The sequence below is a fragment of the Triturus cristatus genome, chromosome 8 (assembly GCF_964204655.1).
Source record: "Triturus cristatus chromosome 8, aTriCri1.1, whole genome shotgun sequence".
NCBI classification, from domain to species: domain Eukaryota; kingdom Metazoa; phylum Chordata; class Amphibia; order Caudata; family Salamandridae; genus Triturus; species Triturus cristatus.
The window spans coordinates 416,782,556-416,805,424 of NC_140591.1; the positions used below are offsets into that span (position 1 = coordinate 416,782,556).

At 42.5% G+C, this 22,869-nt stretch overlaps 1 protein-coding gene across 3 annotated transcripts in view; it reads right to left on the bottom strand.

The window, feature by feature from the left end:
- The window catches only part of ENOX1 (ecto-NOX disulfide-thiol exchanger 1), a 2,037,207-nt gene that overhangs the window by 64,152 nt on the left and 1,950,186 nt on the right, over positions 1–22,869 (bottom strand). For all 3 annotated transcript variants that reach the window (XM_085621817.1, XM_085621818.1, XM_085621816.1), the window contains one exon: positions 3,114–3,216. In XM_085621817.1, coding sequence (XP_085477943.1) covers positions 3,114–3,216 — 103 coding nt within the window. The remainder of the gene's footprint in view (positions 1–3,113; positions 3,217–22,869) is intronic.

The window sequence follows — 22,869 nt, forward strand, 5'->3', positions numbered from 1 at the left end:
AAGTAGGACTGTGCCCAGCTTCTGCCTCCCATGATGCTAGTGATGGCCCATCCAGGTGCAACTAAGTTTGCTAGTGTGTGTGTTTGTCTCAGAGGAATACATAAAGCTCAACTGTCAGCTACATACAGTCATGCGACCAGAGACAGGCTGCAGGCACCAAATGGCTAAGGTAAGAAAATACCAACTTTTGAAAAGTGGCATTTTGAGAACTGTAATTTAAAATCTGACTTCACCATAAGTTTGGATTTTAAATTGTGATTCAAGAGACATGAAACTTGGATCAGTCATATCTTCCCATTTGAAAATTACACTTATAAAATATAATAAGGAATCCCAATGTTATCCTATGGGAGATATAAGCAGTAGTAAAAAACGAATTTAAGGATTTTTTACTACCAGAACATGTAAACCTTTCAGAGTACATGTCCTGCTTTTTAAATACATCACACACTGCCCTCTGGGCAGTTCAGGGCCTACCCGAAAGGTGACTTATATGTATTAAAAAGGACGTTTTGGGCCTGGCAAAAGGTTTGTTTTGCCAGGTCGAAATGGCAATGGAAAACTGCACCCACAGACTATGCAATGACAGACCTGAGACATGTTTAGAGGTCTACTTAAGTGGGTGGCACAATCAATGCTGTAAGCCCACTGGTAGCATTTAATTACAGGTCTTGGGTACATGTAGTACCACTTTACTAGGGACTTATAGATAAATTGAATATGCCAATTGGGGATGAGCCAATATTTCCAGGTTTTAACGAGTAAGAACATGCACTTTAGCAATAGTTAGCAGTGATAAAGTGTGCAATAACAAGATCAGGAAAAAGGGAGAAGGAAGGCAACAAGTTTGGGGGGAGAACACCCTCAAGCTGACAGGTCTAACAACCACCATTCTGTTAACAGCCCAACATCTGCCCAGCACCTCAAAGCCATACTGGGGCAAAATGACGTAATTCTACATTTCAGGCTTAGAGCACGCCAATCACCTATAGTGGAGCCTCAGAAGCCACCATCTCAGCTGTGATTTGAGTGTATAAAGGGATCCATCAACACTGTGGAGGGCCGTTTCAGAGAGGCTGGCTAGTGCTCCTCAAATTACGCACCTAGGATAAGACCAGCAACAGCTCACCTTGTTCTGTTTTATCCATGTAATTGATCTTATCCCTGGCAACTAGAAAAGTGAGACAAGCGGTCTGTCATTGTGCTTGATACAACATGGCTGCCCTGCACCTCACAGATGTGAGGGGAAGACAGTATTTCACATGGCTGTAAACTGCCCCTACCTCTCTATAATGCGGCTGTTTGCGGCTGCCTTTTCAGATGAGGCAACTGAAATCCAGTAGATTAGTCTCCTGGAGACTTGCTCAGGCTCCCCTTTATAACCATATCCTGGTGTTTCTGCTAAAGTGTCTACTGTTTTAAAAACAAAAATAGCATTCAGAGCTGGAAGAGACATTGAGAATGTCTGGATTTATGTAGGGCATGCCCCTTACAATCACCAATTATAGCACAGCTGACAAAACCATCAAGCACTGCTGGGCATAGATGACATTGGATGGTCAGTGCTTAATTTGAGTGGGTGTTTGCAGCTGGTCCCCATTGGCAACTTCTTTTAGGGACTGGAACTTATTTTCCCATCATTAGAATTCGACCCAGAACAATAGAGAGAAAGGCAGAAAAAGGGGAAAGAAAGAGGAAGAGGATTACGAAACAAAAAGTGACAGAGCAAGAAAGCACCAGCAAATGTGGGATAACTGGGCAGTGAGTGTAGGATGGCGGATGAAAGAGGCATTCGGTGGCATCAAGACTAGACAACATTGGTATTTGGTAACTCCAACATTTGACAGGCCAGCAAAGTGCTTCTGAGAAACATTTGGGCATTGTTGCGAATATTATTTTACAAATTCACCACAGTGGATGGTAGACTCCACCCATTAATCAGTACCCAGGGTATTAATATCATTGAATCTACTGACAGTGTGTTCCAAAGAGTATGGTGCATAATGTTAAAAAAGGCCCAAATATAGGAATGCCATAGTCACAAAACTGCAATCTTAGTGATTAAAAGAGACAGAGCATGGTGTGCAGTGGCACAGGAGCAACAGAAAGGTCATCAAGGGGATTTTTGGAAAGAGGGAATGGTTATGAATTTGGCAGATAAAGTGTTTAACGGTGCATTCTTTCTTCGATAGCAAAACACAAATTAGTGAACAGTGTTGACTTAAACCACTGATAAATACTCTGAACACATTCCATACCATTGTTTTTTTGTGCTTTTCTCTGTCATTACAAATAAAACGCAAACAAATTAGTCATCCTCGGCTCCAAGTGGTACAGTCCAGTCCAGTCCAAACTACTGGGAGAATACCAAAAATTTAAGCCGGGTTTCATATTTGTTGGACCTACTCAGTGAGATGAGATTTTCTATGATACAGCGAGCAAACAACCCACTACTGAGCTTAATCACACTTCTTAGGATAAGTTTTCATGCATCAGGGAATGAACCTCAGTTAAGGATTATTTGAAAGAAATGCTTGATAAGTGGTTAGCGAAAAAAATTGGAGTGGCTAGAAGATAACAGTACATCACTACAAATCCAGGTTTGCAAAGATCAGGTATATGAAAGGAAATTTTCAGAGGTCGGGGACGGGTATTTGGTTAGAAACATATCAAATGTGATGGATACAATCCTTTTCTTAGAACACGAGGGATTTAGTAGGAGAAGATAAGAAATGGGTGAACTCCTGCAGTAAGAAGAAGTCATCAGAACACATCCTTGCATAATATTTGTGAATATTTTGAGGCATCAGAGATGCTTAAGTATTACAATGAAGAGGAAATGATGTAGAGGTGTTTGTAATAATGTCATGAGATGCGCGATGAATGGGAAGAAAGTGAGAGAAAGAGAAAATATGTTATAGGGAATAAGCGAGCCGTATATTTGGGCAAATATATTAAACCTAAAAAAGCAAAACAACAGCAAATTGGCAGAAATAGCTACTATAAAAGGTCACAGAGAATGTTTTGTTATTGGTGAGTTGCTGCTGTGATCTCTTTCATAGGTAGTGTACTAGTAGGAACCCTCACAATGATTAGTTGAGATGTCCTCTTACCTATTAGTAGTGCTTCTTTTTCACATGTCACTGTTTGACTTTGTTTATCTGAATTATTTTCTGTATCTTGATTAACTAGTCCAATTTGGAAACCGTTGAATTCCTGAAAATGAAATAAGGGTATTATTTAGTCAACTCAGAGCTGTGCTTCAAGCTTCAATGTCATTGTAATCTTATTATGAAGACAAATGGCATACCCACATTTTATTATACACCATAACCCATGAACTTAAGCCAAATGTAAATTAGTTTGGAAAGCAATTTAAAAAGTCCTCTGTTGGGTCAGAGATGAGAGGTACTGCCGCAGTTTCACTGAAATATAGCCATCATATTCCTTACACCGTTTCCCTCACAAACTATATTGGAAATACATTTTAATACAGTGTTCCGCTGAATTGTTTTGATTCTGTTACTCTGGATAGCTGGTATTTCGACCTATATGTGGTTGTATTATGCTAAACAACTCCCAACTGCATTTGCCCTTTCTTAAAACCGAAACTGGCTTTAGGAAGCTTTTTCGCAACTTGAACCAAGGCCTAGTGTCCACAAAGAGTTTCCTAAAGTAGGGGACTTCTTCGAATAACATTTGAAGCGCTCTGATATCTTCGGTCTAGCTAGCGCTATATAAAACTCAAAATTATAATGTTAATAATAAAAATGTGGCGGGGAGGTCCTGCAACTGGAAACCACAGAAGCATGAATCCTGAATTTTGGCTATTTTTTCATCAGCTAAAGTTTAAACATTTCTTGCTGCTAAAATTGAAGCGCCTGTGTCTAAAGGACAGAATATTCTAAAACAATTTACTTTTAAAATTATTCACGGGGGACATTTTTTATTTCAGTGCCAGAAAACATATGTGCTGCTGCTCTCGGGTGGACATTTTGGCTATTTTGGGAGATATTGCTAGCACATTGGGCTGCATGATTTACTTTCAAAGACTGCTTTTGAGTAGTGTGCAGTGTTGGTGACGTGAAAGGTGATAGGTTAAAAACTGTCCAGTGGTCCCATTACTCAAAGGTTTTACTTTAATGTTTGGGCCTCTGGCAGTAATAAAAACAAGGCGTTGGATGTAGGTGGAGGGGTATTAGGGTACTCCTGCATCCAGTGTGTGGTCTACATGTTTATTCTGTAAACTGGCTTTCCTCAGGACCTTTGTGATGTGTGAAGGTAAGAACTATGCTACTAGTCGTGTCATAGATCGGAAAAATGTGTTGCACGCGCTAAGGTGCCCTATATGTATGAGGGGGCTTCCCTCTCAAGGTATTAACAAGCGTTTTGCTGCGAGTGCCCCATGAGTTTCCGGCAGGGGTGCTGGCTTGCGTGTGAGCTCAGGTCCCTCCTGTCAACCTGTAGGGTGTGGGGCACTCGCAGCAAAATGATTATTACTGCCAAAGGCCCAAACATTAAAGTAAAACCTTTAGGTAATGGGACAACTGGACAGTTTTTAACCTATCACCTTTCACATCACTAACACTGCACACTCAGTAACATACCTGCTCCGTTGTAACACAGGCGTTGAAGCACACCCGGGACACATTCGGTGTCATCGGGTGGGCCAGATGATGAAGCATGCCACCAACTAGGTTGGTGGGTGAGGGCTTTATAACAAGAAATAAGACTTTTCTTTAACATACATCATCAACCATACACTTTTGAGACTCCTATCACGTCTAGTTAGACTAGTTCTTCTTGATTAGATACATTACTCCAGGGGATAAGGACTAGTCCTCTCATCCTCTCTCTCACTTTGATACATAATAATACAGTAGAGGACACACAGTGACAGCTTAGCTGCCTTTAAGAGCCCCACGCAGATTGCACTGACCCTCATGGAGCAGCTTGTGCATACAGTCACCTTCATACTCCCTTTGGATGCCAGTCCAGAGCTCAACACTATGAGAGTGCAGTGTGTGACTGCTCTTCACAGTTGTGGCTTTATGGAGGGTTCCTGGAATCCATTATATTACCTTCCAAAGTAAAGGGAGCACTAAGTGGATGTGTGATACACACTTAGGGCCTGATTATGATGACGGACGGACGTGACATCGCACCGGTCTCGGGACTGACAGACCTCCGGTCGGCATTCCCGACACCGCCATTACAATGCGATAGCACATGGTGCGGGTGCATGCTCCCATTTCTCTATGGGAATTTGTGCTGCATCTGTAAACCGGCCGTAGCACAAGCTCCCATGGAGAAATATGAGAATCAAGGTGCCTGCCACACGGTGTAAGCATTAACACCTCAGTCCCCAACCGGAGGCTGAAGAGGGGCCCCCAAAGTCACTTTCTGACAGGATTTCCATAACAAAAGCCCGACATGGAAAGCCTGTCAGAAACCGAGATTGTAATCCCGATGGCCCGAACGCCGTCTTTAAGAGATTTCGTGCCAGTTCCGACAGCCAGAGAGGCTCCTTGAACCTGCCAGAAGTCAGCCGGGATGACCAGCCGGTTTCACTTTTGACCGCCGTCATTGTAATGCAGCAATTGAAAGTGAAACCGAAGATGTCGGATGGAAGGCTTCCTACCGCAGGTCGGAGGCTTTCTGAGCAACATCAAAAAATAGGGCCCTTAAAGTGTGCTTCCAGAGTCCTTTTATTTGTGTATGAGGAATTGTGCTGTGGTGCAAGGGTATGAATTTATGTTGTATATTTATTCAATTCATAGTTCACTAGCATTTGATCAACTCTTTCTGACCACTTATCTGCTTTTGGTTTTGACATATTGTTAACCCCCTAAAATAATTCCTTACCTGGAGATTTCAATGTTCCAGTTCTCGTTCACTTCGAGACTCGCTCTGAGGACAACACATATGAACAGGAATGCAATACACTTCAAATATTCTCAAACTGCATTCCAGTTTATTCTGTGTCCTATTTCTGATGATTGATCACAACTTCAAATAATTCACAGTCAGTCTAGAGGTAGGAGGGAACCAAGAGGCTAAATGTACTCTAACTGAGCCTTCACAACAACCTAAATCGAGTTATTCACAGAGAAGAGGTGGGCTAAAGATGATATAAGATGCCCTGTAGCTTTCCTGTTTGTGAGGTGGCCAAGCTAACCCTGTAAGAGATCCTGGGGATGCAGAAAACAATGTGCACAGTGGAACATATCAAAGAGATAAGGAACATAAGGTCCAGGCTAAATACAAAAAGAGTGCCTACGTAATTGCCAGAAAAATATATGTTGCTGTTTCTTATCAGGCAGATACAAGATTATGGAGGTAATAACAACTTTCACAATTTCTATATTGTGCATTTAAGTGACTTTTTACCTGACTACAATGAGTGGGCTGGCTGGGTACTGATACGGTTATCATAGGATTTTGAGCAAATTATGGAGCTTGGTATTAGTCAAGTTGCAGCAGTGATAATCTGATTCTGAGAAGAAGCTCAAAAATCTTGTCTCACTGTGAGCCCCCAGTGAAGTAATCTTGGGATTGAGGAAAAACACCAAATGGTCTAAGGAAACTCTGGAGACTGAATTATGGGTATCTGACCAGCAGATCTGCACAATTGGTTTGTCGTTGTCATTTGTCTAGATACTGGTTTATCGAAACAAGGATTTATCAAGCCATCACTTGTCATAGAAAGGAGATGTATGAACTGTGGTCAGGAAGGAATTCCACAAAGCTCTCATTGTACATATTGATTTTAGTATTTATGCTAAAGATGCATAAGGCTGCGGCTTATCTAACACTAAGAGCTTTGACAGGGATGCCTGTGGGTGCGGAGACACACACACATCTTCTCATTCACCTGCACATTCACAGAATCCACATGTCCAAGGTCTAGCAGCATAGTGTAGTCATTCTCATAAGGGCTCTCCCTCTCATTCAACCTCTGACCTAAAATAATTTTTCATGAGTTGAAAAGTGACACTCTGTTGACCCTTCTCCATGAATATCACACAGAGTGTATCAGGTATGGCTTGAAACAAACACTATCCTGGGATCTTTTCTAGTCCAGGGTACCTCCAGGATCCAGAACATGGGTGAAAATCTCTGCATTACACACTGGTTTTCTCATTTCAGCTGACAGTGTTGCAACAACACCTCTGAAACGTCTACATGCACAGGAACAGTCTGCTAGCAAACCTATGGGGCTGCAGTGGGACACTAGTGCTTCAGTTTCTTCCCTGGCAAATTAACCTTTATAATTTCATTGCTTTCTATTCTGATCACATCAACGTCATAATTCATCCAAGAGGTAATCTTCCTTGTGACGCCTGTGGTGGCCGGCATGGATCAGGAGCGGAGGGAGAGGAGGTTATAAATAAAGGAAAAGAAACATACCAGATTGACGGGTCTCTCCTCTGCTGTCCCTCCGTTGTCTCTTCAAGCCAGAACATGGAAGCAGGAAGGACCTGGCTCCCAATAGCCAATCACAACACTGCAATGCACTGAGCACTGTGGCTCTGCGCTCAGCTCGGCCAGGCAATAGGGGCCTGGGCATGTTCTCCATGCAGGCTCTAATGCAGACTGCACGGAGAACATGCAAAGTGTGCATGATTGTTTGAAACATTCATGCACACGTAGGTAATGCAAACCACTTCTCCCCCGCCCTGCTCTGTAAGCAGAGTAGCCCCACCTGCCCACAAAGTTGCTGCAGCAGGAAACAAGCATTTGCAATGCAATCGGTCTCGCCATTGGGACCTTATATGTATTTAGCTGTGCAGCATAATAGCCTGGGTGCTGAAACATCTACTGTTCTTTAACATGGAGGGAAAGTAAGCACCAAACTGCGTGACACACCAGGTATGGGAACACATGGAGAGAAATATTGCCTTTCGGCGGGAAATGGTATAGTCCAAAGCCCTGTTTTTAATATACAATTAGGGCCTTCGGTGGTCATATCACTGAAAATTAAAGATTTGAAAAAAAATATTATTGTCTATGGGTGCTCGTGGAAGACAATTTCTATGGACTGGAATCTAGAGAATGGTAAAGTGATTCTGTTATTTTACTTACTGTTGCTGGTCGTTTTCTATCAAGAAGGTTAAATAGAGGCAGTCGCCAGAAAAATTAAAAAACAGAAAGTCCCTAAGCAGAAAGCAATTCTGGTATTTTACTGACCTCTGCTGTTCGTTTACTATCAAGACAGTTAAATAGAGGAAGTTGAACAGAAAAAAAGTCCCTTAGCGGAAGCAGACAAGTCGTAGAGCTGATCTCCGGAGCCCACAAAGTACATACACATATAAGTATATACTAAAGTATATACAAGAGGTCTCGAATGCTCGACCTAAACATAACATGATAACAATGAGTTATTATCATTTTATATTCACTTTATTCCACTGCTGCAAAGCAGTGAGGAGATGCTGGAGCCTCCACTGTTGTGACGCACTGGTGTGGTATTGAGGAGGGAGGTATTGAGGCTCCTCAAGACTGTGCTTGTTGCAAATTATTCCAAAAACAAAATAACAACCCCTGCATCATAAATTTGCGACATTGACCCTTGTGCAGGCAAAACAGTGCATAGACCTATATTAGTCACACCACAGTGTAGAGTCCCTCTGGATGGAGGATCGGAGAAAGACCTCATTGAGCTGGCACTGGCTGAGGAAGTACGACCGAAGATAATCAGGAGGAATGCAAAGGTAATTGAAGCAAACATGATTACTGACTTTATTACTAATGGAACTCGTGAATTTCTTACCGGTCTTGTCTCTTGGAATTAGTGTGGGGGTGTCCATTCCAGGTGCAGTGCTTAGTTTGTAAAAAAATAAAAAAAATGAGTGCCAGCGCTCCTATCAGGTGGTCACTGCACCTTGCGCCACACAAACCCCTGCCATGCTTCCAATAATAGTAACAACAAAACAACTAACCATCAAACTCCTACAAGTGTGACAATTTGGACTATTCCAGACCCCCAAAGCTTTAGTAATGGCAGGTAAGTCTTTTTCCATGTATATTGAATTAAGAATTGACTGTTGTTGTGATCATCTCTAAGTTTTCCAGACAGCGCCACCTTGTGGCCATCTGTCACAAGCGAGTGTGTTGATAATTAAGTGCAAAGCACCTGAAGCCATCAGCTCAAATTAAGGCCTGGATTGGGGTCAGATTAATGAATATCTGGGGTGTTGCCTTGCTCTGAACTGTGATAAACCCATTGTAGAACTGTTGTTCTGCAGATACAGAAAGCGATGCAAAAAAATGTAGTCTTAATGTGATGCTAGTTGAAAGATTATGCTTCTTTTTACTGCAAAATGGAAAATAAACTTCTAATAAAAGGTGATAACCTCATTTATAAAACACAATTCACTGCTCCTCCGGAAACGTAGACCTTATTTGTTATAAGAACGCACCCCTTCTACTTCCGTTTTGGAAGAAAGCTATAATCTACCTGCTTTAGATTACACTGTGGTTGCATGTGATAATAATACACCTTTCTTTTCGTCTGGTAGATTTTGCAAGTCTGTTTTTATTAACATATTTTTCGTGTTTTATCTGGGACGTAGCCATAAATACGTCACCAGGAGCGGTGGCACCAGGACTAGTCTCTGGAGTGTGATCAGCCCACTACCGACCATTTATAGTGCTTTTCTTCACTACTTACCGGTGGGGGTGGAGGGGAGGGGGGCAGGCCATTTCCCTTCCTCGCATTAGGGCCAACGGCACGTATGCCAGCCACTCTGTTACATTCCCCATCTGTACAATTTGTACAGCATTGCACCTGCCTTGGTAAGGTTTGGTCTATAAATGTATGCCATCTAAAGACATTTAATATCATATGCGATGTCATGTGAAGGCACTAAAAAGAAAGTAGAAATGTATCAAAGTGTGGGGTATACCATGGACAGAACTCCCCTCCTGTTCCTCAGTCCTCAAAGAAGTGAGGGCCTCAATAATGAAAGGTGACGCATCTCTGCGTGAAAACAGTGATGCGTCACTTTTCATTGCTCCCTCCTTGCGACATGATGGATACATCATATTTACTGTATGACACATCATGTCACAAGGAATGACAGACACGTTAAAACTGACATATCTGTCGGTGCAAAAATGACGGAGGTTAGCTAATCAAAACCAGGCATACGAAAAACCGGGAACGATTATTTCTCCACACTTGAGTCCTGAGAAAGACATGGGGGGGGGGCGGAACGGACGTCGGCTGCTGCTGTTCTCCATGTTTTAAGAAATGAAATAAAGCAAACAGAAGGAACTGAATCAAGACTCTTTTTAGACTTCAACTAAAAGGACATTGATCACATATAATGTAAAAAAAATTGTATTCACTTATTGATTCTCTTATGCCTTTGGATAATAGTTATAACGATTTGCATCCTCTGATAGGCTCATCCCACGCCTGTGGACATTCTGGTAGGGTGGCTCTAGCTGCAATAAGTGACTTTGAAGAATGTGGCAGGCTCCAATGAGTTTATCTATATTTGTTTTATTGATGTATGTTGTGCACTCCTCCTGGGAAGAACGCCAGCCTATCGCAGGTTGTGTATTCAGACATGTACAAGGGTACCTGGTCAAATAGAATGAAGTCAATGTGAAGGCCGTGTGTACATCCTTGTTAAATGGGGTTTCACCCCCAGGCTGGATTCTTTCAGCCCGGGTACATCTTTGCGTTCCTCTGCACTGCTCGTGGTGAAATCTGAGGCAGTGGATGGGTCAGGGTGTGGGGGATTGAAAGGCTCGTGCAAGAATGGACGAGCCTCACAATCTGTCAGCAGTTACTTCCTTGGTGCTATAAGGTTTGACGGGCCCCTCTCCTCGATGTGTCATCGCTCCACATCCTTTATATGTCCATGTGTTTTTAATGCAATGAACATCCGGCCGTGAGGGCATACAGCTGTTCTGGTCACAAACAGTCCCATCAAATATAAACCTGTGGTATTGAGGGAAGAGACGACACAGAACAGTGGCGGCTCCCCTGCTATGGCAGCCTGCGTGGAGAACATCCCAGGCCCCCATTCCCTGGTTGAGCGTTGAACCAGAACACTCAAACCCAATCACAAACCTGCATTGCAGCATTGTGATCGGTCAGGGGAGCCTGGGTGCCTACCAATTACAACGCTGCATTGGCCAGGGTGAGCTGTTGAATCTCTGCCCAGTGAGTTGTTGTGTGGGACCATGGCAACAGCAATGTTTCATATACAATTGAAGGGCTGTAAGAGTCTGTCTGGCTCAGGGTTATAATGGGACCACCAGTCCAACATGGGGCCGTGGCCTCTGCTACTCTGGCGGAGCACCGTCTACTATATTTAAAGATCCGCGTATGCCTGGTGGAGATCTCTTATTGTGAAGGTATCCACTGCTTGCAGTGGCCCCTTCACAAAACTCCAGTTCAACTGAGGAGGCCCCTGGCTTAAAGCACTCGCTCCTCAAAATTGTTTGTTTAGGAAAAAAACTCCCAAAGCTGGCGATCATTAATGTGACCCATTGGCCCATTTGTGGGCAGGCTGCCAGTTCTGAGATCTATATTGGGTGACTCAGCAGGGGCTCTGCCAGTGTAAACACAGTACCTTCCCAGTGCCTTCCTCAATCTAAGAAGAGCAGGGGCACCACAAGTTGGGCGGCATAGGCGCACTGCCATTTTTAGGTCGAGCTTGCACTAGTGCTTGCGCTCTTGCTTGCGGGACAGTTGTTTTCAATAAAGGACTCTGATTCTGCCTGCTGCTTACCATTTGTTGACTGCAGTGTCGCTCTTCTTTGCTAACTCCTAATTAGTAAGTGCAGCCTAGACGGCACTTCCGTGCCTGTCTGATGAGCACAGACCAAGCTGGGATTAATTCCACTTGATTAGTGCCCGTCCGTTGCGATGCGGGTACTATTTAATGCATGCATTTCTTTGCTTTCACGCTATTGCGATTTATTTTCCAATCCATTTTGCATGATTCTTAGGTGCCACTCACCGGCTTTAACAGTGCAGTCTGCCCAAGGGCTTTGGAACTCTTTCCATGGTCACTGGATTACATCACACAAGAGCAGATTTATTTATTTATTTTGGTGTTCCTGCTTTCAAACCTTCCCACCCTCCCATCGTTGTTTTTAACCCTCTCATCCTCCCATTGCTGCTTCCAATCCCCATCATCTTCCCTTCGTTGCTTGCAGTTCTCCTCCATCCCATTGTAGTTGCTTCGGCAATCCTTAGCCGAGGCTGTTATTTAGGTTTTTTCCCCGCTGCTTTATATAATGCTAATTCAATACGCAGGTGTTGGGCCAGTTTACATGGACACCACTTACATTAGCTTTTCCACCTAAAAAGTGCTATGAAGCAGTCAGCGCTGGTCACTTTATAGAGCTTTTTATTACATAGCCTTATCCACCCTCAAACACTCACACACTCCCGATATTCACCAAGTCTGGTCATCTCTACCCTCCCATCTCTCAGTTTTTTACATGATGTCACGCATTACGGCCCCAAGAAAGATAGCACTGCTGTGACTTCGGCTCACAGTTGTCAGTTCTCCAGTGTGACAGCACTGCTGGAAGTTAACTCATGTTACGCAATTGATCTCAGTTTCCTTGTCCACATTTTCATGCCACTTCACATGTGTTACATTACTGTCGTCGGTATTCGTGTGTGACATCAACATAGAAAACTTCACTAGTAGCACAACTGTTATTGACTCATGGCATTCTTTTTTTTTTTTTTGGTCGACTTCGTCCCTGGCAGTTGCCTCACTTCACATCACACTATCTGTCCTCATATATTTCACTGAGGTCAGTTTCCCAAAGTTGTTTTGGCTTTTCGTTTGTGACATTAATCTAAATATGTCCTGATCTAACGTCACTGATGTCAGCTTCTATGCCTGACATTGCTAATTTTTTAATTGCCTCTGATGACCTCACCATTGACAGCTGTTTTTCTCGAGTGCCACCAACATTCTCTTACATATGATTTCGTATCTCTGCTGCCACTTTTCTTGTGTTATGTCACTGATATCAGATCGACCAGGTACCATCATCTCTGTCAGTTCCTTCATGTGCCATCACTGCTGGTAGTTCATTTATGTGACATCATGACTCGCTCTTAGGTGCTTCATGAGCTGGTCTCATTCTGTTCCATATAGTGACACCATTCTTTCCCTGCTTTCCCGCTTATGTGCAATGAGAAAACTACAGTCCCTGTGGCGGCCACAGTGAGGAGCGGGGGTGGGGGTGCTTGCGGGTTTCTGGGCTTCTTGCTGCCCCCTCGACGGCCGCACTAAAGAGCTGAGGGGGGGTGGGGGGGGGGGGGAGATTGCAGCTCTGAAATGGCAGGTAAGAGCTGGGGGAGCCCACCGCACCAAAAACTTGTGCCACCTGAGGTGGATTCCACCCCTCCCCCCTCCTGCTATGCCACTGGAAAACTAGGAGGTCAGTTTTGGCATACAAAAGGGGAGACCTATTGGCTTTGCCAATGCCTGTTTAACATTTACTCTAACCTTATAAAGTATTCTGAAATATGTAGCTGTCTGACATCATATTATTACAGTCTGTGAAATTGCCTAGCATCCTATTGCCCAAAGAGACCTGATGTGTGTTCCTCTTTCGCAGCTCCCCTAGATGGCTGCTGTTAAGATATCCCTGGGCAGAGCGCAATGTCTTTACCCAGCAGTAAATTACACTGAGAAGCTTTTAAACACCTCTAAATTGGTTTTCACGCCTGTCCCCTGGTATTTCACATTGACCGCCAGAGACTTGTAACAAAGAAGCACTCGCTGCCTGCAAGCAGAATGCCAAAATAACTTTTCATCAAGTCAGCTGTGAGCAAACGTCCTCATTTCTCCACAGCATCAATGCAAGGAAACTGAGGTACACTTTTTGCAAGCATGGGAGAAGGCATGGAGAGACCTGAACGGCTGTGTTTGTAAATAACCTTATTTTCATAGGCACATCTTTTTTACGGAAGGATTAAGTGGGCCACAAAGACGCGGATCTTCCATTCTGGATTCTCGTTATAATTTTTGTCACTTTTCTGATTTGCTAACCTAAAAAATGCACATTAACAAGAAATAGTTTAGGGGTTTGTGCGCTGTTGAAGTCAGGTGCATGTATCCTTCCTTCCCCTTCAAATCCTTACAGTATTAGGTGCACCCAACCCTGACACAGGCAGCCAGCTGCCAACCTGCAGGTTTTTGTCACAGAGGAGCCTAACCACACGTCCCTATAAAATGGACCTCTAATACTCCCTCCCACCTCTGCTAGTGTTTTAGTAATGATTTTTGGTGGCAGGAATTCTCCTTCGATTACAAAAAGGAGTTCTGACTGGGCTTAGATGATGTTTTATGTCCATTGAACAGGCTTTGTAAGGTCAGGTGCATAGCGAGCTGTAGTGGCATAGCTGCAGTGGCTCTCTGCATCCCAGTTATGGCAGTTCTTTCACCTGGAGACCATAGGTTAGGGGGAGCAGTCTCCTTCCTTGGGTCATGGTTAATGGCACCCTTGCTACTTTGTAGGGGTTGTCTCTTGGCCTACTTTAGGGTTCATTTCTTTGATGCGTTTTTCCTGTTGGGGATTGCAAATCAAGTCCAGGTGGGATCTGTGTTGGGGTGGTGGAAGACATACTAACTTCTCCTGTAGCAGTGGAGGTTTTAGAAGGGTTGGCATTTCAGTCGACAACCCAGAGCCTGGCATTGAGGTTCTTATTGCCCTCTTATTTCCTGAATATCTTTGATTGCTAAACTGCAAAGAAGAGGTTTTGGCTCAGTCCTAAACAAGTCTAGTCTGAGGTTGGTTACTATGTGCTCTCGTTTAGCTCTTGCTAGTTACCAGGGCTTTAATGGGGATGAAAAAACTGGGGGGACTCCCAAAGGAGAGTGGCTAATGTCATTAAGGGCGGGGCTTAAAAACACGTTAGCTAAAAATCTGTGCTTAGCATAGTGTACCGCCCAAATTGTATTTTGCTGTTTCTGTCATGGCTTCCAGATATATGATACAACAAATAACATCATACCTACAATAAGTCGGGACTGTTAGCTTTGTCAATGGTTGTTAGTTGCATGAGATAAATAAACAGCAACTATGGCTTGTATATAATATTGAAAAAGCTTCCTTGACACCATGACAATGTTGCTGCTTCTGAGTTTCAAAAAGAGAAGGGAAATCCAGAGAGAAAATAACTCTCTTTAAAGGATTTCCCTTCCCCTACAATGCTCATGACGTCATGCCGTAGCTTCTCCACTAGTGAGAAGTGAGCAGTGTGAGCACGCGCACATCGATGTGCCTGCTGTCACTGCAGTTCTGAAAAAAAACAGACAGCCTGTGCCAGGGCACAAAACAGAGCCCGATATAGAGACCCTTTTCGGGGCCCCCTTTAAAAATCTTCGGGTGCTCAGCACCGGTGAGACCTGGCCCACTTAAAGCCCTGCTAGTTTCTCATCTCAGTAAGACTGGATATTTTATCCTATTATTCCTCACCAAACAAACACAAAATTTGTCTCACCACCAGCAACGTTCCTGATATTACTGTATTCACCAGGCCTGAACCGCTAGCAAACATATGGACATTATTGGCCATGTGTTCATTGCAATGGGACCATTTTTTGGAGAGTGCAGGGTTGGCATTTCCCTTTCTCACCAGTGACCAATATAAATAGGGTTTAATGTTTCAATTAAAACCAATTATAACAGATAAAACGCCATTGCAGGAAGCATTTTCTTTTCAGTAGAAATCAGAATACACTGCTTTTGCTGCCTTTCTGTTGCTTTGGTGCCCTTTGGTGTCAAAGCAGTACAAGTACAGACCTTACCTAGAAGCGCTTGTCTGTGATGATTGGCCACTCAGGCCTCAGTAGACACCTTACCATGCCTTGTGATCGTCCACCACTTACCTGGACCCCCAGGACCTACTTCCACTCCCCTTTTGGGAGTAGGGCTCAAGCACATGGCTTTGATCACTGCACGTTGATTTGTAGTGCCAAGCAGCTTCCCAGCTGAACTTTGAGCAAGGTCTCAGTCAAGGATAATCAGCACCACCATGATGTCATCCTTCTTCACTGAGAATAGGATGTAGCTTTCCTTTCTGAAAAATGCGGTAAAGGGATTGTGGCTACAAAGATCACCGGGCCCGATTCACAGAACTAACTTAAGACAAAATCCTAAACTTACTACCATTTTGGTATTCACAGAAGGCACTTACTCATTTTGGTATTCACAGAAGGCACTTACTCATTTCGGTATTCACAGAAGTTAGGAGTCCTAACTTTAGGACTACTAAATGCCTTCTGTGAATACCGAAAGTCTTAAAATTAGGATTTTTCTCAGTTTAGTAGTAGTATAGTTAGGACTCCTAACTTTAGGACTCCTAAATGCCTTCTGTGAATACCGAAAGTCTTAAAATTAGGATTTTTCTCAATTTAGTAGTCCTAACTTTAGGACTCCTAACTTTAGGACTCCTAAATGCCTTCTGTGAATACCGAAAGCCTTAAAATTAGGATTTTTCTCAGTTTAGGAGTCCTAAGGTTAGGACTCCTAACTTTACAACTACTAAACTGAGAAAAATCCTAATTTTAAGGCTTTCGGTATTCACAGAAGGCATTTAGGAGTCCTAAATTTAGGACTACTAAATTGAGAAAAATCCTAATTTTAAGACTTTCGGTATTCACAGAAGGCATTTAGGAGTCCTAAAGTTAGGAGTCCTAACTATACTACTACTAAACTGAGAAAAATCCTAATTTTAAGACTTTCGGTATTCACAGAAGGCATTTAGGAGTCCTAAAGTTAGGAGTCCTAACTATACTACTACTAAACTGAGAAAAATCCTAATTTTAAGACTTTCGGTATTCACAGAAGGCATTTAGGAGTCCTAAAGTTAGGACTCCTAACTTCTGTGAATACCGAAATGAGTAAGTGCCTTCTGTGAATACCAAAATGAGTAAGTGCCTTCTGTGAATACCAAAATGGTAGTAAGTTTAGGATTTTGTCTTAAGTTAGTTCTGTGAATCGGGCCCACCATGCTTACAGATGCCTCAGGAATCAAGGTCATTCCATAAAGCAGATAATCCACCTCTCCTGTGCTTAGTTTTAAATCGTGTTGTTCTGAAAAGCATGCCTATAGGAACCACATTCTCTCTAACAGAAGCTCAGGCCATAGCATGAACATATTGTACACCCATGCACAGGCTCATATATAGACCATGCACCGTTTGTTGCTGAAACTGTGCTGCATAAATTGCATAAATTATCTCAAGAAATCTGTGAATAAGTGTCCCTGCTGCATGTTTCATAGTAATTGCTTCAGAAAATATTGGTGCAAGGAGCTGTTCTGAGCCTGTGATCTGACATAAATGCATTCATGATACTGCCCCAGCATTACAAAGTTCAACATTTATTCCTACTACCTCCATGTCGAAATGAATCTTAGAACTTATGGTGCTGAAAAGAAGACTTGACACTTAGCAAGGTCACCCAAACAAACCACTGTGACTGCATTTAATGTGAACATATTGAGCATGCCTATTCTTTCCACCAATATGCAAAATACACTGGAACACTGAACGCTGCACATAACTCAGAAATAAAGTGCCACATGCAACTCTGACAAATGCCTGGCAGAAGAAGAGTCTTCGCTCTGCTTTCAAATAGACAAAGGCTGTCATGCTGTTTAAAAAACAGTGTTTATCAGTCCTCGGATTGGCTTTCACATAAACACAAAATCCCATATGTGAAAGCCAACAATGTAAAATAAACCTAATTTGTGGTGTACTCTGCCCAAATGAATGATCAAAGGCATGTTGCAGATCCTGACATTTCTATACTACCTCAGCTGCTGCTCCATACAGAGGTACAGCTTGGTGTCACTAAAGGACCTATAGCTAATCGTATGCATATTAATCATTAGCTGGCCTCTTTGCTATGACCAGGTAGTTCAAATTAATAATGACAACAACAACAATAATATTAAGAATAAGAATACATTTATTAGTCTATTCCCTTCTTGCTATATGGAGACAAAGAACAGGGCATTGTGACATTGACTTGCAAAAACTGAACACCAAGCACCCCACAATTTATATATATATATATTTAAAGTAGAAAATCTTCACTCAGCCAGTCTTTGCTATTTGTTTGGGAAATAAAGTAAATACCCACTGTTAACCTCTCATCTGCTGCAGTCAAATCTTAATGAGGTGCAAAGATATCTCGACCTATGCATATGGTTCAAATGGGGTCTGACTGGACAGCTAGAAAGAAGGGTTTGAGTGCTAGGGAATGAGACAGGCATGGTGATGAGGAACATTACTTGAAAGAGGAAATTTAAAGAAACTGCGCAAAGAAGAGTGTGTGGAACAGGTTACCATGACAATATAATTGGCAAAAGGAATGAATGAGGAAAGTAAAGGAAACAAAAGCAATTTATTTTATAAGCACTGAAAAAATGTCAGTCCTGTGATTTTTTTAGAGTGAACAAAAGCAAAAAAAAAGCCAAGAGCCTAATTTAACATTTGAGATGTCAATAGTGATGTCATCAGTGCTGCCTTTTAACGTCATGAGTGAAGTAATGGGAGGTCATAAGCAAAGCATGGTGGGGCATACGTTTTAATTAGCTCAGTAACCTACAACTTTTGAATTTCAGTGTTTTCTGGGGGGTTTTTTCAGTGAATGTCTGAGTTTTAAAAAAATATAATCTAAGATCTTATCATATCTAACTATAACGTCACTTTAAACATTTTTTCCAGTGCGTGAATATATATACAAATTTGGCAGAAAGTTAAAACATTACTCAGAAATCATGCTTTTTGTGATTTGGTGAATTAAACACACAAACACCCAGCTATAATACAAAACATATGGAAATTATTAAGGACATAACATTAAAAATTGAGGTTAGAATAAAAAATAGTAAAGGAAATTAATTTGAAATATATTAAAAACGAATTAAAATATACATATCTCCCTACATTTATATGTGTATTGGTTTAAGCGTTCAGCACCACATAGGTGAACAAGGATTGGCAAAAGCAATTGGTCCGATATTTCACATAGTTACAGTACCTCATGAAATTACTAGATGTCCTTTTCAAGTCATAATCAACAGCTGAAAGTGTTTAATAAGGCAGCAGCCCTTAAAAACTTCACTAGATGTTCCTCAAGTCAGAAGCAACTGCTTAACAAATCTATCACAAAGTTGCAAAAACTCAAGTTGTTACTAAATGTTCCTTGTGAGTAAGATTTAACGGCCTCAAATGTCTTTCATAAAGTTAAAGGGATGTCATTTTAACATAAAAATGTACATATTTACTTTTGCTACTCTAATGAATTGTGCCTATTTGCAGTAGGATAAGTAAATATGCCAATGATGGAAAATGCTGATCCATCAATATTGTGCCAGTAAAATCTCCACTGCCTTATGCTGTTGGCTGTGGTAGGAAGAAGCAAAATGCACACCAATAGATGTTAACAGTGTTAAAAGGATAGTAAATAAATATGTATATTGAAATCTCATGGTAAATATTTTTCATGTTCACTCACTATTTATCTGCTATGATGACATTCTTCTTTGAGCTTCCTTATCCGTTTAACTTTCATTATCCAGAGGCCACAAATATGTAAAGATGTCTCAGTTGTCTTCCACCTCTTCTTCTGGTTCATCAAGTAGCTGCAGGCATGCCTCTTATTCGTGTTCAGATGGAGGAGGGGAACCTTTCATACAAACAACTAAATTGTACACTTACTTTAGACTATAGTGCCGACTGCAGTGTACAAGCAGTTTCCAATATCTCCTCATGTGGCACTAGCCAAAAATGTGTGTGCCCCTTATCAAAAATGTTTGCCTGTGTTTTCTCCTTTAGAGTTTTCCACATCACAACCATAGTAGAAGACTTGCCTGAATCCTTATGTGAAGCTTTAGGAGAGATAATGTTTTCTAAGACATTTGTCAAACATTTTAGTACACTACTGAGAGAACGTACGATGTCTTTCATCATTATCGTCATTTGTATTTTTGTATTTGTATGGGATTCAGAAAGCGCTTAAATCACCCCCGTAGGGGTATCTCCACGCTGCAAGAGAGAGAGGGTACAGGACCAGCACCAAATCAGTCTCAGAATAATTCAGTCTTCAGGAGTTTTTTTAAGTGAAGAAGACTGGGGCATTTGTGAAGGGACTCCGGCAGAGTGTTCCAATATTTCGGGGCAAGGTATGCAAAAGTTCTGCCACCTGTTTGTATTTTCCTGAAGCAGGGGACCACAAGCAGCCCTTTACCTTTGGATCTAAGCAGTCTGCCCGGGCAGTAAAATTTAAACTTGTCCGCCAAATAACTAGGACTCATACCATAAAGAGCTTTATGGGCGAGGCAGCAAAGTTTGAATTTAATTCTCTGGCGAATAGGGAGCCAGTGAAGCTGCCTCAGCAGCGGCCTGGGTGAGGTACGAGGCGGCATTTTGAGAGTCAGGCGTGCAGCAACATTCTGGACTATCTGTAGTCTGCTCAAAAGAGATTAGTTAGCTGATACTAAAAGAGCATTACAGTAATCAAGTCGACCAATGACTAAAGCCTGAATCAGAGTTATTCGGACAGATAGGGGCAGCCACTGGAACACTCTGCGCAGAAGACTCAGAGTGTGGTAGCAGGTCCCTGAGGTTGCCATGACTTGATCCTTCATAGACAGCAAGACATCCAAACGGACCCCTAGATTTTTTTCCATAGATGAGGAGGTAGGGGCGGGGCCCAACACAGCCGGCCACCAATTGGCGACCAGGTTGTTTGAGTCGAGCCAAGCAGCAGGATTTCAGTCTTGGCCGCATTCAATTGAAGGACGTTTTCGGTCATCCAAGCTGATATGGCTAGCATGCCCTTGGCAAAGCGATGTTCAACTAGCTCTATGTCCATATCAAAGGACAAGAGCAGTTGCGTATCGTCAGCATAAGAGTAGGGAGTAAATCCGTATTCCCTAATGATCTTGGCAAGGGGGACCACGTAAGCATTAAACAGGGTAGGACTTAAACAAGAACCCTGGGGCACTGGCCTTAGTAAGCTTCAAGGTTTGGGAGCGAAAGGAGCCTAGACTGATCGTCTGGGCGCAATGATCTAAAAAGCTAGTAAGCCATTTAAGTGCCTGTCCCTGCAAACCAGAGTCTCTCAATTGATAAATCAATTTCTGATGAGAGACGGTATCAAAGGCTGCTGTCAGATCCAATAAAACCAGCAGCACCGTCTTATTATCCAAAGCCATTTTTATATAGTCTGTGACACCAATAAGGGTAGTTTCTGTAGAATGGCTGGGTCTGAACCCAGATTGGGAAGGGTCAAGGATGCCTGACGATTCAAGATAACTCATCACCTGCGTGTTGACGTACCCATGTCCTCTATGTTTTCCAACTTTACCGCAGTCACAGTGGCTGATGTAGTGCGAGACATCCCCTTTATTTTAATATAAACAAAGTCATATTTAAAGAGTAGAATGGAACAATTTAATATTGATAGGCAAGCTTATGGTAAAAAATGCAAACATTGAGGGAGCCAAGGTAGATATGCTCAGAGCCCTCCAATTTATCTGTTAGTTTTGCAGCCTAAATATTTTGCTTCCATTGCCCCCCAAAATACCTCACCATCAGACCAGTTTGGTGTCTTCTGCGAGCAACAAGACCGTGAGATCAACCTTCAAAAAAACATCTATATGGTTTTTAATCCCAACCATATAACACACCTTAACCCGTCTCTGAATGTTGTTCCCCTTGAAGGTGTCGGTACCTTTGAGTATTTGGGCCCCACCTTGACTGAGAATTTTAGCTGGTCTGCCCAGATCCATTAGAGCAAGTTGAAGCTTGAACATTATGCAGGGGGATCCTCAGGGGTTTCAAGGGTTCTAGCTTCCGACCAGTATCTCCAACCATCCAAATCTTCCACCTACAAGCTACAGGCGGGGTCTTGTATGGGAGAGAACTATGGGGACATGAGAGGACTACCACATTGGAGGTGGGCGAGAACCAATTTTTGCTATCTTTGACAAACCTTCCAACAAGTACCCCACTCCTGCCATTACTGATGTATTTAGGCCACAGGTCCATCCCTCATAAAGCAGCCCCTAGACCTCTGCTCTATTGGAGACGGCTAAGGGCTTCAGCGGACTTTGCACTGTATCGGGCGGGTTTGGGATGCAAACATTTGTGGACTAACACTAAAGCCATTTCCGGTGTGCCCAAGGCAGCACTAAAGGGGTTCTACTAAAGATACATCGATGGGGAATTGAGCAAGAACGGGAGTTTGGTTACTTTGACACTAGCTTTCCTAGAATTCAAATATTCTTACCTTATGGAGGAATATATGGATTGAATCGAACCCCCTTTGGCAAAAACTTTGTACATTAAATTTCGATTTGAAACTCTACCATTGCGCCCCTCTATTGCTAAATGGGGGCAACAAGATACTGACCCAGACCTGTCCTGTCCTTTTTGCCCTCAGATCAAGGAATGTATTAATCACATATTGTTCTTCTGCAAGCATTATTACAATCACAGGAAGGAGTGGATATTACCGCTCTGTCGGAGCATGGGGACTGGGGATTTTAGGGTTGTCTGCAGAATCCTCAGATCAAATACATCACCCCTGACTGTGTTTGCTCTAACTTGCTTCTTAATGGGAGTATGGAGAATGAGACCTGGCAATGTAGGGTCCTGAATACTGGATTGCACTGCCCACCGCTGCTGCTAGCAATGTGACCTAGACAAATGCTCAATGTTATACCTTCAAACGTATTGGCCCTCCCTAATGAGGGGCACATTTTTCACTAGATTTCAGAAGTATAAAGCATATGGCAGAAGCATGTTGTATGTAATCCAAAGAGAAGCAATGCCTACTGACTAAGCACTGTCCAAA